Source organism: Cotesia typhae, unplaced genomic scaffold (genome assembly GCF_013202065.1).
Source record: "Cotesia typhae breed Kobodo isofemale line unplaced genomic scaffold, CoteBio_Ctyphae scaffold_45, whole genome shotgun sequence".
NCBI lineage: Eukaryota > Metazoa > Arthropoda > Insecta > Hymenoptera > Braconidae > Cotesia > Cotesia typhae.
The window spans coordinates 2,685,229-2,699,839 of record NW_027423777.1 but is presented as its reverse complement, the minus strand read 5'-3'; the positions used below and the strand labels follow the sequence as shown (position 1 = coordinate 2,699,839).

The 14,611-nt window shown below is 32.3% G+C and overlaps 1 protein-coding gene across 1 annotated transcript in view; it reads left to right on the top strand.

Annotated features, from left to right (window-relative positions):
* The window catches only part of Ds (dachsous cadherin-related 1), a 143,267-nt gene extending 128,722 nt beyond the window's left edge, over positions 1 to 14,545 (top strand). Inside the window, exons 12-16 of the mRNA XM_074257442.1 lie at positions 2,307 to 3,171; positions 3,812 to 4,097; positions 8,474 to 8,770; positions 9,815 to 10,271; positions 10,806 to 14,545. Coding sequence (XP_074113543.1) covers positions 2,307 to 3,171; positions 3,812 to 4,097; positions 8,474 to 8,770; positions 9,815 to 10,271; positions 10,806 to 13,071 — 4,171 coding nt within the window. The 3' untranslated portion in view covers positions 13,072 to 14,545. The remainder of the gene's footprint in view (positions 1 to 2,306; positions 3,172 to 3,811; positions 4,098 to 8,473; positions 8,771 to 9,814; positions 10,272 to 10,805) is intronic.
* Positions 14,546 to 14,611: the final 66 nt, after the last annotated feature.

Sequence of the window (14,611 nt, the reverse complement as noted above, 5' to 3'; positions counted from 1 at the left end):
ATCCTCTAAATTAAAATACATGATAGTCTTGTAGTTAGTCAAATTTTGGCGCGCGCGTAGCGCGCTATTCAAATTTCTAGTATCTTTTAAAATAAATTAAGGTAGTACACTCGCCAGAGTTTCTTAGGATTTTTTTTTAATTTTGGCAGAATGTTCATATAATTCTGCATTGATTGGCGCAATTTGAAAAATTTTGACCATCTAGTTTCAGAGATATTTAATTTCAAAGTTTGAGTTTTGAACGCTCTTATACATTACAGTATACGGGATATCCAAAAGTTTACCTACAAACATTTTTATATATCAGAAACTTTTCTTAGGATCTTTTTAAAAAACTAGAGTAACGTTAACTAACAACTAAACAATTTTTTAAAAATAATTTCATTGATAATTACCACACAGTTTCACAGATACTTATTAATAAGTAATGAAAAATTTATCTAGACCAGAGTAGCCGAGGAAGGGATACGTTAATAAAGCTATGGCAACAACGCAAGTTTTGTGAGCCAAGAAAAAAGTATGAGACGCACATGCGCTGAAAAATTTGAAAAGTTTAATGTACGTTAGGTGTAATATTATAGTTATTAATTTTATTTATTTAAAAAAAAAATAACAATGATTATTTTATGAAAAGTATTTTTCTATATTTATTAAAAATTCAAAAAAGTTAACAATTTTAATTTAATAATATTTATTAATCTTTGATTAGTTATAAAAATAATATTCAGATGAAATAATAAAAAATAGTAAAATTTAAAATCAGTTAATACATCAATACAAAAAATTTAATTACTGATTTTTCTGAATAAAGAAAATTCGGAGATTTTCAGCGCATTTACAGTCATCAAACTTCTTCGGACTTGAATGCGAGCCGCATGTTGAGACTGAAGGATAATGAAGCAGAACATATTGTGTATAAGTACATAATAATATATGATGATGATGATGATGATGAAAATATATATTTATGGGATATCTTTAATTGACGTCTAAGATCCACGATAAATATTCGCCTTTGTTTGAGAGTAAAAATCCATTATTGGAGCCGGAGATGTATTTGCGTGTTATGTGACGTTAACAATGACAACAAGTCGGACTCCTGTTCGGGTGAGGTGAATTGGGTTGGTGCGTGCGTGCGTGAATTCAGGCTAACAGTTGCTGAAGAGACTGGTTTAGGTTGCCTTTGCCTTCGCCTTCGCCTTCGCCTTCGCCGGATGGAGAACGATGTCGGATTGCGTTTTTGCATATCGGAGGATTTTTTCCCGGGTGAAATAATGCATTCAAATGCCACGGGGTGTCACGGTGAAATGACACACGGTTGTCGCCTCCGTGAAATAATGGCCGGCGGTCGATCTTTTTGTTGTTCCTCATACCTCCGTTCGTTATTTCTAACCCTTTTGGGCTCTATTATTTTTTTTTTTTTTTCAATAATGTTGTTGGTCTCATTTTAATATTTTCTCATTTTAGATTGCAATAATAGTTTGGAAAAATTTTTAATAAATTTTCTGGAGCAATTTTTATTTTCTTCAAATTTTAATTAATAGAAAAAAAAATTAATTTGTTGAAGATTCGAACCCTGAATCTCTAAAAATTTTTTAAGAAACTTAAATACCCAGATTTTTTAATTCTAACTGCGAGAATTGTAGCCACCTAGCGGATACTTTTTAAACTAAATTTTTCAAAATTTTTATTTTGAATTAAATTTATTTTAAAAATTAATAAAAATTAATAAATTCTTCTAACAGTGCAAAAAAAAATTACTTTGTTAAGAATTTGAACTAGTATTCTATAATAAAATAGAAATTTCGTTCAAAAAAATTAAAACCGCACTTGAAAATATTTTAATAAAAATTTTTCCATCCCAAATTATCGGAAAAATTGTCCTTAAATGCTCCGTAAATATTTTCTATCCATTTTATTGCATTTTTAAAAAATAGATAAAAAAAAATGAACAATTTAGAAGTAAAAAATAAATTATTGCAATTTTAACAAATTTTTAAAAAAATTTATGAATTAAAAAAAAAAAATAAAAAATTTTTGTGTTAAATATTTAACACAAAAAATTTTTAATACAAAAATTTTTAACACAAAATTTTTTGACGCATTGACGCAAAATTTTTTACTGTGTACTTAGCATAGATCTCTTTAAGTAATTTAAAAAAATCTCAGAAACAATAAATAAAATTTTTTAAAAAAATTCTGACACACTACCTGATTTTGATAATTCTAAAGTTCAACCATGAACGTCTTATAAATAACAAATTTATAGTAATATTATTATTAACGAGCGTTAACTTATTTTACAGAGCGTTGGATCGTGAGCGGCAGAGTAGCTACAGCTTCCTGGTGATAGCGACCGATAGCGGTAGCTATGACGCGAAAAGTACATCAATACCCATCGAGATAAATTTAACAGACGTTAATGACAATGCACCTGCATTCAGCGAGACGCCGTTCAAAGCGAGCGTGCCCGTAACGACCCAGCCGGGGCACACAATCCTGCAAGTGGAAGCCTCAGACCCCGACGTCGGAGCGAATGGCGAGGTCTCCTACGCTTTTTCGAGCGACGTCGAGACCTCCAAGTCCAAGTTCCGCATTCACCCGACCACCGGGGTCCTCACCGCGATCGCTTCCTTGACCCAGGACTACGGCAAGACCTTCCACCTCCAAATAGTCGCCAGAGACAAAGGAACGCCGCCTAGAAGCACTCAAGGCTTAATCGAGCTCAGAGTTGGAGATCCCGACGACGTTGTTCCCATGCTGAAGTTCCAGAACGAGTCCTACCAGGTCGACGTTCAGGAAAACTTTGCTGCTGGGACGGAAATTCTCCAAGTCACTGCGGTGCGCACTGATGGCCGGCGGCAGCATGTTGCCTACTCGATCGCTTCTGGAAATTATTTTGATACTTTTGTCATTGATCGCTACACCGGCATGCTCAAAATTAACGACCCGGCAAAGCTAGATGCTGAATTGTGGATCGATTCTACGGAAAGTCAGTCTAGTAGAGTCCTTACTTTAGCCGCTAAGACTACTGGATCAGAGCCTTTGGAGGCTTATGCTAAATTAGTCGTCAAGATCTCTGATATCAATGATAACGCGCCAATTTTTACTCAGACTCAGTATTCGGCTACTGTTCTCGAGGGAAATGCTAAAGGAACTTTTGTTGTCAAGGTGAGTTTTTATTATATAATTGCTTAAAGGTAAAAGGGCTTATAGCTAAGAGTTAATAACCCTTTGACCTTTAGATCACCAAAATTTCGAATTCTTAAAAGTAAAAGGGTGTACAATTAAAGACATACATCCTTTTACCTTAAAAATTTTTTTTTTTCAATTAAAAAAAAAAAAGCACCCTTTTACCTTTGCAAAGGCAATTCTATAGTTTTTTTTAATCTGATTATTTTTTAGGAATTTTTTTTTTTTTAAAGATACTCATTTTTAATAAAACCCCATAATTTCGCTTTTAAAATTCTCATGAAGATACTAAAAATATTTGCCCATATCTCTGGAGTTTTTTAAACATCCTATCAATAATATAAATAATTTTTATAGCTTTTTATTTGATATGATTATTTTATTTAAAATTTCATAGATTTTCATAGAAAAAAATTAAAAAAATTTTTTTCACATTTCGGACTATTTTTAAAATACTTATAATAATTAAAAAAAATTTTTTCTGACATATTATAATTGTTTTTTTTAAATAAAAATGTCCTTCATGATTATTTATTTATTGAAAAATTTTTATATATTTTTTTTTAATTCTACCAAATCTTGATTATATTTACTAATTAAATTAAATTAAACCATGCAGCTATCAGCAAGCGACGCGGACCAAGACATAAACGGGAAAATCCTGTATCACATCGTAGACGGCAACCCGGACAACGCGTTCACCATAAGTCCGCCATACAGCGGAATAGTGCGAACGAACATAGTCCTGGACCGGGAGATCCGGGAGAAGTACCGCCTCACAATAATAGCAACGGACCAAGGCAACCCCCAATTGACGGGAACAGCGGCTTTGAGTGTGCGAGTGATCGACATAAATGACAACCAGCCTACCTTTCCTGGGCACAAAGTAATTCCAGTTCCTGAAGGTGAGTCTTCCACACTAGAAACAATCTTAGATTAGAATAGAATTAAGCCCACGCATCAAGACCTCACACCTCACATATTCCATCAGTTAGGTCTACAACAGCATACCATTATCTTGCATACCATTAAATAACATCTCCATTCTAAAAAGTACCGTTTAAAGTCATTATTTCTTAATAACAATCAGGATTGAGTCATGATCTACATGATACCTCTTCTCAGACTCCGGATTAATTCTCCAGACTCCAGAAGATTTAAAATTCAACAATTTCTTCGCCGAAGAGTTTGATTTAAAAACGGCAAACTAATTTTCTCTTATTCTGCTAATCTTCTGGAGGAATCCATTTATTTAACGGAAGTTGGAAATTCTATGGACTAGTTTGTAATTCGACATGGATATCACGTCATACATTACGTTGATATGTTGTGATATATATATATAATTATCTCAACATGTATGGATCTATATGTGTTTATATGTTTACACACATCTCGCCCACGTGATGTCCTAGTTTTAAAAAAACCAACGGAATAATAAAAATAAAAGTGTATTGAGTTAAGTGCTAGAGGATTTATGTGAACATTAAAGTCCGTCTGTGCAAGAACAATCTGCATAACTTTACCGGCTCTTATTTTTTATAACGTTTTAATTTTAATAAAATCTTGAGTGATGTTTTCATTTAACTAGGAATACACTTGTCAATGATTTTAATACTCTGATATAATATATAATTATTACATAAACTTTATATGCTCTATCTAGAATTCTAAAAACTAAAAACCTAAAAACTAAAAAAAAAATTATAAATTAACTATAATACACTTAGTTTAAAATTCTGCTTGCGAGAAATTCAGCCACCTAGCGGAATATTTTTGAACTAACTTCAAAATTTAATTTATTTATTAACACACTGATAGAAAAATTTATTAACTATCCATTAATTTATTTATCTGATAAAATTAAATATTTTTTTAATGTTAATTGAATTTATAAAATATTTACAAATCATTTTATCATTTAAAATAAAAAAAAAAAAATTACTCTGTTTAGGATTCGAACCTTGAACCTCTAAAAATTTATTATCGAAGTTAAATACTAAGATTTTAGAATTCTAACTACGAGAATAGTAGCCACCTAGTGGAGACTTTTGAACTAACATTAAAAAAAATTTTTTTTTATCAGTTTATTATTAATCAAATATAAATTTAGAATAGTTTTATTGCGCGACAAAATTTAAATAAATTTAGTTCTAAGTTTTGCCGCTAGATGGCTACGCTTTCTCGTTAGTAGAAAAATCCTACCAGAGTATATAAAAGAACTGAATTTTTTCCTGCATCCAATAAAATAAAGTTTATTAATTATTAAAGAATTTTATCGTTTTATACATTAATTCTTTACGATTTTATTATTTATGCGTCTAATTACACTTAACAAAAAAATTCGATTTTTATAATTCAAGTTATTAAAGCCATTATTGGATGAAAGGTCTCAAAATGTAATAATGCGTATCTGTATAATATAATATTGATACACTTGTAAAAGAAATCAGGTGTATCGATATCAAGCGATTGGATCATTGAAAAGGGATTCACCGATCCCAGCACGCGATTTAATCTGCTCTCATTGCACTTACTACATATAAATATAAATATAAATATATATATATAAAGAGGATCGCTATGCTCGAAAGTCACGAAGAACAAGTTCAACAGCTATTAAACATCAGGGCGGGGCGGGTTTGCTTCTGCAATGAATACGCCAAGTAACTCCTTACTCCTTGCCAAGTAATTAAAATCTTGGATTCGCGTTCAGCTAATTAAAATCAATTATCGATTAAATACCGTTACACGTACTCTATTTTATTTATTTCATCTTGTGTACAGTTTTCACTTAATAAATTTATAAATATTGTATATTATTTCTTATCAACACGGAAATAATTCTAGCAAAAACATATTAACTGTTTTCCTCATTTTTACTCTATATAAATTCAATTAAAATTTTTTCATGTTTGTCTAACTATAATTACCGCCAGGCCTTTTTTTACCAGCTGACCAATTAAATTTATTTAATAAGTTAACGGTTTTTATTATTGTACTGTATTATATGTCACATTATTTATTCAGAAGAAATTCAGAGTTGCAAATTGTTTAATTTAAAAATTTTTACAATTAACTTATTAATTCTCAATTGAAAATTTTTTTTTTAATAATTCATTTATCAAAAATTCAATTAATCAATATTATTAATTTCAATAATTTTTATTAATCTGAAAAAAATTTTTACTGCTTAAAAATAACTTACCGCAATTAAATATTTCAAATTTTAAATTTGGCGGGCAATTAGTTCCCTGGTTTTGCCGCTAGATGGCTACGCTCTCTCGCTTATAGAAAAAGTTTACTAAAGTATATATAAGAATTAAGCCTTTTTTTTTACTTTTTATTGTAAAAAAAGGATCTTAAATTATTTCTACATTTAATTTTGCAATAAAAAAAAATTTTTTTTTTAATATTAGTAATAAAATAAAAAATCGACATCCAACAAAACAAAACTTTTAATAGTTTAATAAAATAAAAGTAATTCGAACTCCAATGCCATGAAATTATTTATTAATTTCGGTAATTAAAAATAAACCTAAAATAATAATCACGCGATATTGAGATGAGAAGCATTTAACGGAAGACACGTAACAGATACCCAGGGAGTGGTGCGGAAATTACTTTCCAGGTTCTCTTTCTCGTAACTTTTATTCCTTCGCTCAACCTTTTATTTCATTTTCTTCCCTTCTATTTTTTACCTCTTATTGCATTGAGCCTTTTTCTTCTTCTCGGGTTTAACTGAGGCGCTCACCTATACCTGCACACATATATGAGCATGTACCTAAAGTAAAGGGTCGAGTTGCTATTTGAACGAGGTCGAGGTATAGCAGATGAAACGGTTCGATAGCCAGGATCCAATGCATTTTAAGTATGGCCCTGCATGACGATACTTGTTATAATTCTTCTCTTGTCAGAGATTCAATCACTTTTTAAAATAATATTTATAGTATATTAATAAAATAATTAAACATGCTTCAATATACTGAAAAAAAAAATATATATATATATATATATATATATATATATATATATATATATATATATATATATATATATTTTTTTTTTCCTAGTAAAGATATTTTTAAAAATTAATTTTTTGTATTGTATTAAACTGGAAAAATAATTATTGCACTGTTTTAAAAAAATATAAATGCGTGTTTTAACTAAAAAATATAAATAATTGCCATTAGTACTGCTCAGCTCTCCCTCCGTTAATACACCGTACCTGTAATTAATTTTTTTCATAATTAAAACACGTGTAATAATATTTTTCCAGTTTGATATCTGTCAAAAAATAATAAATATTAGAATGTAATTAATGATAGTAAAATATTAAATTGTCAATTTTGAAGCTATCTCTCTTACACTTATTGCGAAAAATCAATTTTTCTCATCAGTGGAAAAAAAAAAAAAAAAAAAAAAAAAAGTATTTTTCTCCAAGTAAATTTATTTCTTCAGTAAAGATACTGGCATTAGGAGTAAAACTACTCGCTCAATAATACTTTGTATTCTGGGAAGAAAAAAACTTCTTTTTTTTTTTTCAGAGCACTGTCAATCTGATGACACACATATATATGTCAATTGAAATGCAAGAGTATAAAAGAGATTTTATTAACAGCTTCCACACTCGAATCAGGTCCAGATGACACGGAGTCAATTGATATTTAATTCTTCAACGTTGAATTTTTAATATTCTTCATTGAATTATAAATTATTAAAAAAATTTTGAAATTACCAATAAATAATTAAAATATTAAATATTTATTTCAACGTAAATTTAGTCTTTTATTATTTTAAAAATAAAATAATAAGAGAGATAAATTAGAAGGTAAATGATCAAAATTCAAAGTGCCACCCAGAACTGCATACCTCTCTCTATAATTTTTCTTTCTCTCTTTAATAAAGGAGACTGCATGCTCCTGGACGAGCATACGCGATTGTTAATAAAACAAAATAGTAAGGATTTTTAAATTCATTTATAAATTCATAGATCAGGATTAAGGATACTTTAATATTCTTCTTAGAAAAAAGTTTATCCTAAATTTTACAATCTAAATATCCTCTGAGTTTTTTTATTTTTAAATTTAAATAAAATAAATTTTTAGAAGAATATTAAAATAAGACGTAGGGAAGAAATGCCAGACCTCGCAGAGCCGATTAATTTTTTTAAATTAAGAAAATCTAATTGTTGCTTTATTAAATAATGACTATTAATGACTATATTGGAAACAAAATTTTTCTTACTCTCTCAATAATATAGAAAATATTTATCTTTCAGGTTCTGCGGTTGGCACCGTCCTGACGACAATAACCGCAAACGACGTGGACAGCTCCCCGGCGTTAACCTATCGTTTCGGGAACGTAAATCACCCGAGTCCGTTCAGCATCGATCGTTACGGCGGCAAGGTCACGCTAACCGAGCCTTTGGACGCTGAAGACTGCGATGAGTACACGGTCCAGGTGATCGCCAGTGACGGAATCCACGAGGCAATCACTGATCTCACTGTCAGGGTCCTCGACGTAAATGACAATCATCCGAAATTCCAGCAGGCCGCTTACATCGCCACCTTATCAGGTAATTTATATTATTTTATTTTATTTTTTATTACAATTGTATCCAGGAACAGAACTTTGTTTCTTCTCAGGAAGAATAAGAAAAAGAGTGAAGAGGGTGAAAAATTCGACTAATAAAAGAGATAAATTTTCGAGAAGCATCCGACAGACAGGCGATGCCGTGAAATAAATGAACGTTTAAAACTGGTTTTTAGTAAAGATAAACAACTCTCATTGTCCTGATCCTGATATGATGTTACTTTTGGTAGAGGCTGTGCAAATTTGAATTGACATTGCGAATTTCATTCAGCAAACTTTTTTAATAACTTTTTTTTTTTTTTGATTTTATTTTTTTAAAAGATTTTATTTAATTTTGACTACAAGGTCCTTATTTTAGAAGACTTCTAGAAAAAAAAAAAAATTATTTAAAAAAAATTCATTATAATTAATTAAAAATTATTTTTTAAATATAACAATGAAGTTAGCAGACGTCTAAAAATTTTTATTAATTAAATTACAATTAAAAATGTTTTTAAAAAATTGCACTTATAATTTTTCAAGTTTTTTACATGTGAAATTTTTTTTTTATTTTTTAATTGAAATTTTTTTTAAAATTTTTTAATTGAATTTTTTTTTTTTAATTGTTTAATTGAAATTTTTTTTTAATTGTTCAATTAAAGTTTTTTTTTTAAAATTATTTAATTGAAATTTTTTCAATAAAAAATTTTAAAAAATTTCAAAATTTCGGCTAACTTAATTTTAATTTCTAAATGCGTATAAATTAAAAAAAATGATTAAAATTTTCTAACATGACCTAAAAAAAATAATTTATCAAAAATCCAGCCAAAAATAACATCACAGAAGAATCCAAGCGCTAATGCCAAGTTATCGGGCTGTTCTAAGGAGCTAGCCTAAAAATAAACCTCAAATTTATCTCTATTATCTCCTCTACATATTTACAATCTCTTATAAATCCAGAATTTATAAACCCATATAAAATATAAATAACTCGGCATTTTAATTTCACAAATACCTCGTAACTAATCGATGAATTTTACGATTCCAGAAGGCCGAGGTGAAGTACGTGAATTACTGGCAGTAAACGCGACAGACGAGGATCTCCTGGAAGCCAACAACGTGGTACACTACCACCTTCTAAGTCCCGTAAAAGGCTTTAGTATAAACTCCAAGACCGGAGTGATAACTGCCAACAGAACCGCACTGTCGCGCCCTGTGCCCAAGGAGATTGAGTTGATTGTCATTGCACAGGACTCCGGGAAGCCGGCGCTCTCCTCAACTTGCTCGGTGATCATCAGGTTGAGCGGACTCAGGAACTCTTCTTCGAACCGGGAGTTCAAGATCAGTGTCAGCGAAAACGCCACTCGGGGGACTAGTCTTCTTAAGTTGGCTGATCTGGGGCTTCTAGACGGCAGCATTGTATCTCAAGAAGGCACTGATACTTTTGAAATTTCTCGCGGACGTTTGATTATTAGCAAGAATTTGGATCGCGAATCTAAAGACAGGTTAGTCTTTATTAAATTATTTTAAAATTATTTCTTAAAAAAAAATTTAATTTTTTTTCTTAAAAATTTATCAATTTTTTTTATTAAAAATTTATTGATTTTTTTAAATTTGATCATTTAAAAAAAAAATTTTTTTTTTAATTTAATAATTTTTTTTCTTAAAAATTTATTAATGTTTTTTAAAATTATTAATTCTTAAAAGAACTTTGTAATATCTGAACTCTATTTACTAAAAAAAGGATTAGTGAATTTTTTAATTTTTTTTTAACAAAAAAAAATTATTTTTAAAAAATTGCATTAAAATTTGTCAATTTTGTTTTATAATAAATTTTTTAAAAAAATTCTAAAATATCTGCTAAATAAATTTTTTAATTTCCATCTAACAGTCTTAATTTTATAAAATTCAAATTTAACTATTTAAAACAAAAAAATTAAAAAAAAAAAAAAACACTTTTTTGTAAAAAAATTAAAAAAAAAAATTTCTTTATGAAAAAACTATCCAAAAAATCTAAAAAAATTTTTTTTAATTTCCAGATACATCGTTTATCTCGGAACGAAAACCGCGAACTCATCAAACCTTGCAACGGAGGACGTAGTAATGGTAACAATCCACGTAGAGGACTTGAACGACAACTACCCTCACTTCACCGAAGAACTGCAAGAAGTCACCATAAAAGAAGACGCCCAGATCGGAACAGTCCTAACGACAATCCGTGCGAGCGACAACGACCTCTCAGGAACCTTAGCAGCGACGATAACCTACAACATAACCTCCGGAAACGACCGTCATTTATTCCAGATAGATCCATCATCAGGCTTGATAACAGTGAACGCAACTTTAGACTGCGACTTGTCCCCAGAAACGCACCACCTGGTGATCCTAGCGTGCGACAGCGACGCTGTTCCACTGTGTTCCCTCGCCAGGGTGCGCATCCACATCTCTGACGTCAACGACAACTCCCCGAAGTTCCCAGTGCACGAGTATCTAGAATTCGTGGGTGAAAATGAGCCCACAGGAACCCGAGTGTTCTCAGCACGAGCTTCGGACCTGGATCGGGGAGTTTTTGGAACAGTTAATTACTCAATAGTATCTGCAGCAGCCTCCGGCTTCACGGACATCGACGACTCCTGGAAATTATTTAACGTGAACCCGCAGACCGGAGCAGTGACAACTGGCGCCATCTTTGACTACGAGCAGCGTAACCGCTACGCGTTTACCTTGAGAGCAACCGACACAGGTGGCAGGACTGCAGCGGTGAAGGTTAGAGTAGAAATAGACTCCAGAGACGAGTTCTATCCGCAATTCACGGAAAGAATGTACCGGTTCGACCTCCGGAACGGCTTGCAGACGGTTCCTGGAACCGTAGTCGGCCACGTGACGGCTACTGACCGCGACAAAGGCCCCGACGGCCGCGTGGTTTACCAACTGACCTCCCAGCACCCGTACTTCAAGCTAAACCGCACCACGGGGGCGCTGATAGTCAAAAAGAAGCTGCACTACGACTCTGAAGAGTCTTCTAGGCTCGTAGTGAGCGCCAGTTCCGGCAGACAGCGCTCGCTGTCCAACATGACGGTAGTAGAGATCCGGATTATCGACGACGAGTCAAACAGTCTCTTCTCCACCAACTACCCGACGAACTTGGGCGCCAATATGGCCGTAGCGACGTCTAACGGCCTTGCGGACTGGGCTTTGGGACTCTTGATAGCGCTAGTGCTGCTAATCGCCGGGTTCGGGGGGTTCTTCTTGTTCGTCCATCTTAAGAATCGAAAGCACAAGAAGCCCAGTGCTAAACCTGGCTTGAACGGCGATGGCGGCGCCACTGCGTCTAACAGTTACGTAGATCCCACGGCTTTTGATACAATTCCCATCCGCGGGGTCGCTGGCGTCGCTTCTAGTGTTCCGAACAATCCAGGGTCTTGTCAGTTCGCTCCGCCGAAGTATGACGAGATCCCGCCGTACGGAACCTCGGGGCAGTCTGTTGGGCAGCAAGCGACCTCCGAGATCTCCGGGAGTGATCAGTCTGGGTCCTCTGGCCGCGGATCTGCTGAAGACGACGGGGAAGATGAAGAAATCAGGATGATCAATGAAGGACAGGCTGCTGATTCTGCCAGCGATCTTTCCGTTCATAACACTCAGGAGTACTTGGCCAGGCTGGGAATCGTCGACGCTCCCTCGGCGAACTCTCACTCGCACGCTAGAAGACCTCCAGAGGCGCTTCCGCTGGACAGCGACCACTTGTTCGAAGACGAAGCGGTCACTGAAGCGGAGATCGCGACGCTTATCTACGGAAAGATCGGAGAAACCAGGAGACCCACTTCGGAACTGGAGGTTCCTGGGGGTCCTTCCATGAACGGTTCTCTGAGTTCCATTGTTCACAGTGAGGAGGAACTCACTGGGTCCTACAACTGGGACTATCTTCTAGACTGGGGCCCGCAGTACCAGCCACTCGCTCACGTCTTCAGTGAGATCGCCAGGCTCAAAGATGACGCCAGTGTTCAAAGCGGTTCCGGGAACCGACACAAGGTTCAGCAGCACAAGGCCCCTCCGCCGCCTTTGCTCACTTCCGTAGCGCCCAGGTCCATCGCTGCCCCTGCTTTGGCTAGAGCTATGCTTCCCAGGAGCCCTATTAGCCATGACACTTCCACTTTCCCCTCTGCGGCGCTCAGTCCCAGTTTTTCACCCTCTCTTTCGCCCCTCGCCACTCGCAGCCCCAGTATTAGCCCTCTTGTTCCTCCCACTCCTCAGAGGGCACAGAATCCCAGGAACTTACCCGTTGTTGATAGCGAACTGAGGATCTAAGCGGTGGTTTAAGTTTTCTTCTTTCTAGAATACAAAGTATTAGTGAGTGTTTTTGGGAAAAAAAGAAACTGGAGAAATTTGTTCCTGGAACTTGTAGAATATATTGGTGGCGCCATCTATGTTCTATTTCTTCCTTGTTTTGGTAAATTTCATAAAACTGTTTGATAACTTTTTAAAGACATTTAAAAAATTTTTAAACAAACAAAGTGTTGGGTAATATTATTAATCAATAAATTTTTTAAATTAGTAATTTATTGATTAAAAAATAAAATATAATCTTTGTTTCAATTGAGGTTAGGTTAACACTATTGAGATTTTACAAGAAAAATATCAATTTCTTCAAAGAAGAAATAAATTAACTTAAATACAAAGTATTATTGAATAATTTTATAAAAAAAACTTTGTTCCTGGAACTTGTACGCTTTGTAGGAAAATATTAGTGGCGCCATCTATGTTCTATTTCTTTCTTTTGGTAACTTTTATGTACCAAATTGTTTTAAATATTTAAAAAATTTCTTTAGAGCGTTATCAAATTATTAATTTTTGATTTATAACTTATTAATTAAAAAATAAAATAAACAAAGTTTTTTTTGTTTCGATTAAGGTTAAGTTAACTCTATTGAAATTTTACAAGAATAATATCAGTTTCTTTTAAGAAGAAGTAAGAACAAAGTATTATTGAGTAATTTTATAAAAACAAAAAAAAAGAACCAATTTTGTTCCCGGAACTTGTAGGAAAATATTAGTGGCGCCATCTATGTTCCATTTCTTCCTTGTACAAGTAATTTATATGAAACAAACTGTTTAAAAATTTTTTTAAATTTCTCCTGAGTTATAAAAAAGTTGGTTAACATTTTTTATCAATAAATTAATAATTTATTAATTAAAAAATAAAATATTCTTTGTATCAATTGAGGTTAAGTTAACTCTATCGAAATTTTACCAGTTTCTTTTTTAAAAAAATAAATAAACTAGGAAGAAAAACACGTTTTTTTTTAAATTAAGATATTTATAGTTCGAAGACTGCTCATTATGTTCAACGTGATAATTAATAATGAATTAATTAATTATTGAATTGTAAATTGTTTCTATCATTAAATGTAAACAATGACTCTGTAAATAATTAGGTTAATAGTGTAAATAATTGATTTATTAATCAAAAGGACGCGACTTTGGTATATTTATTATTATTATTATTATTATTATTATTTTTATTATTATTATCATTATTAATATAATTAATACTACTATTATTAATTAAGAAACAAGTCTGTATAGTATTTTATTGTATCAATTGTGCGCATGAGTACCGAGTCGCTTATTTTTGTAATCCACGAACGAACTGAATTTGTAATTGTGGAATTTATTTAAGTAGTATTTTAATAATAAATATTTGTATAAAAATGAATGAAAAAAAAATTTTGTAAAAATAAATTGTAATGAAGGCGTTTTTTTAGCGCTTTAGTAAATGAATTTTTAAAATAGTAAATAAAAAATTTTATTTATAATTTAAGATTTATTTATTTACCATTTTATTATT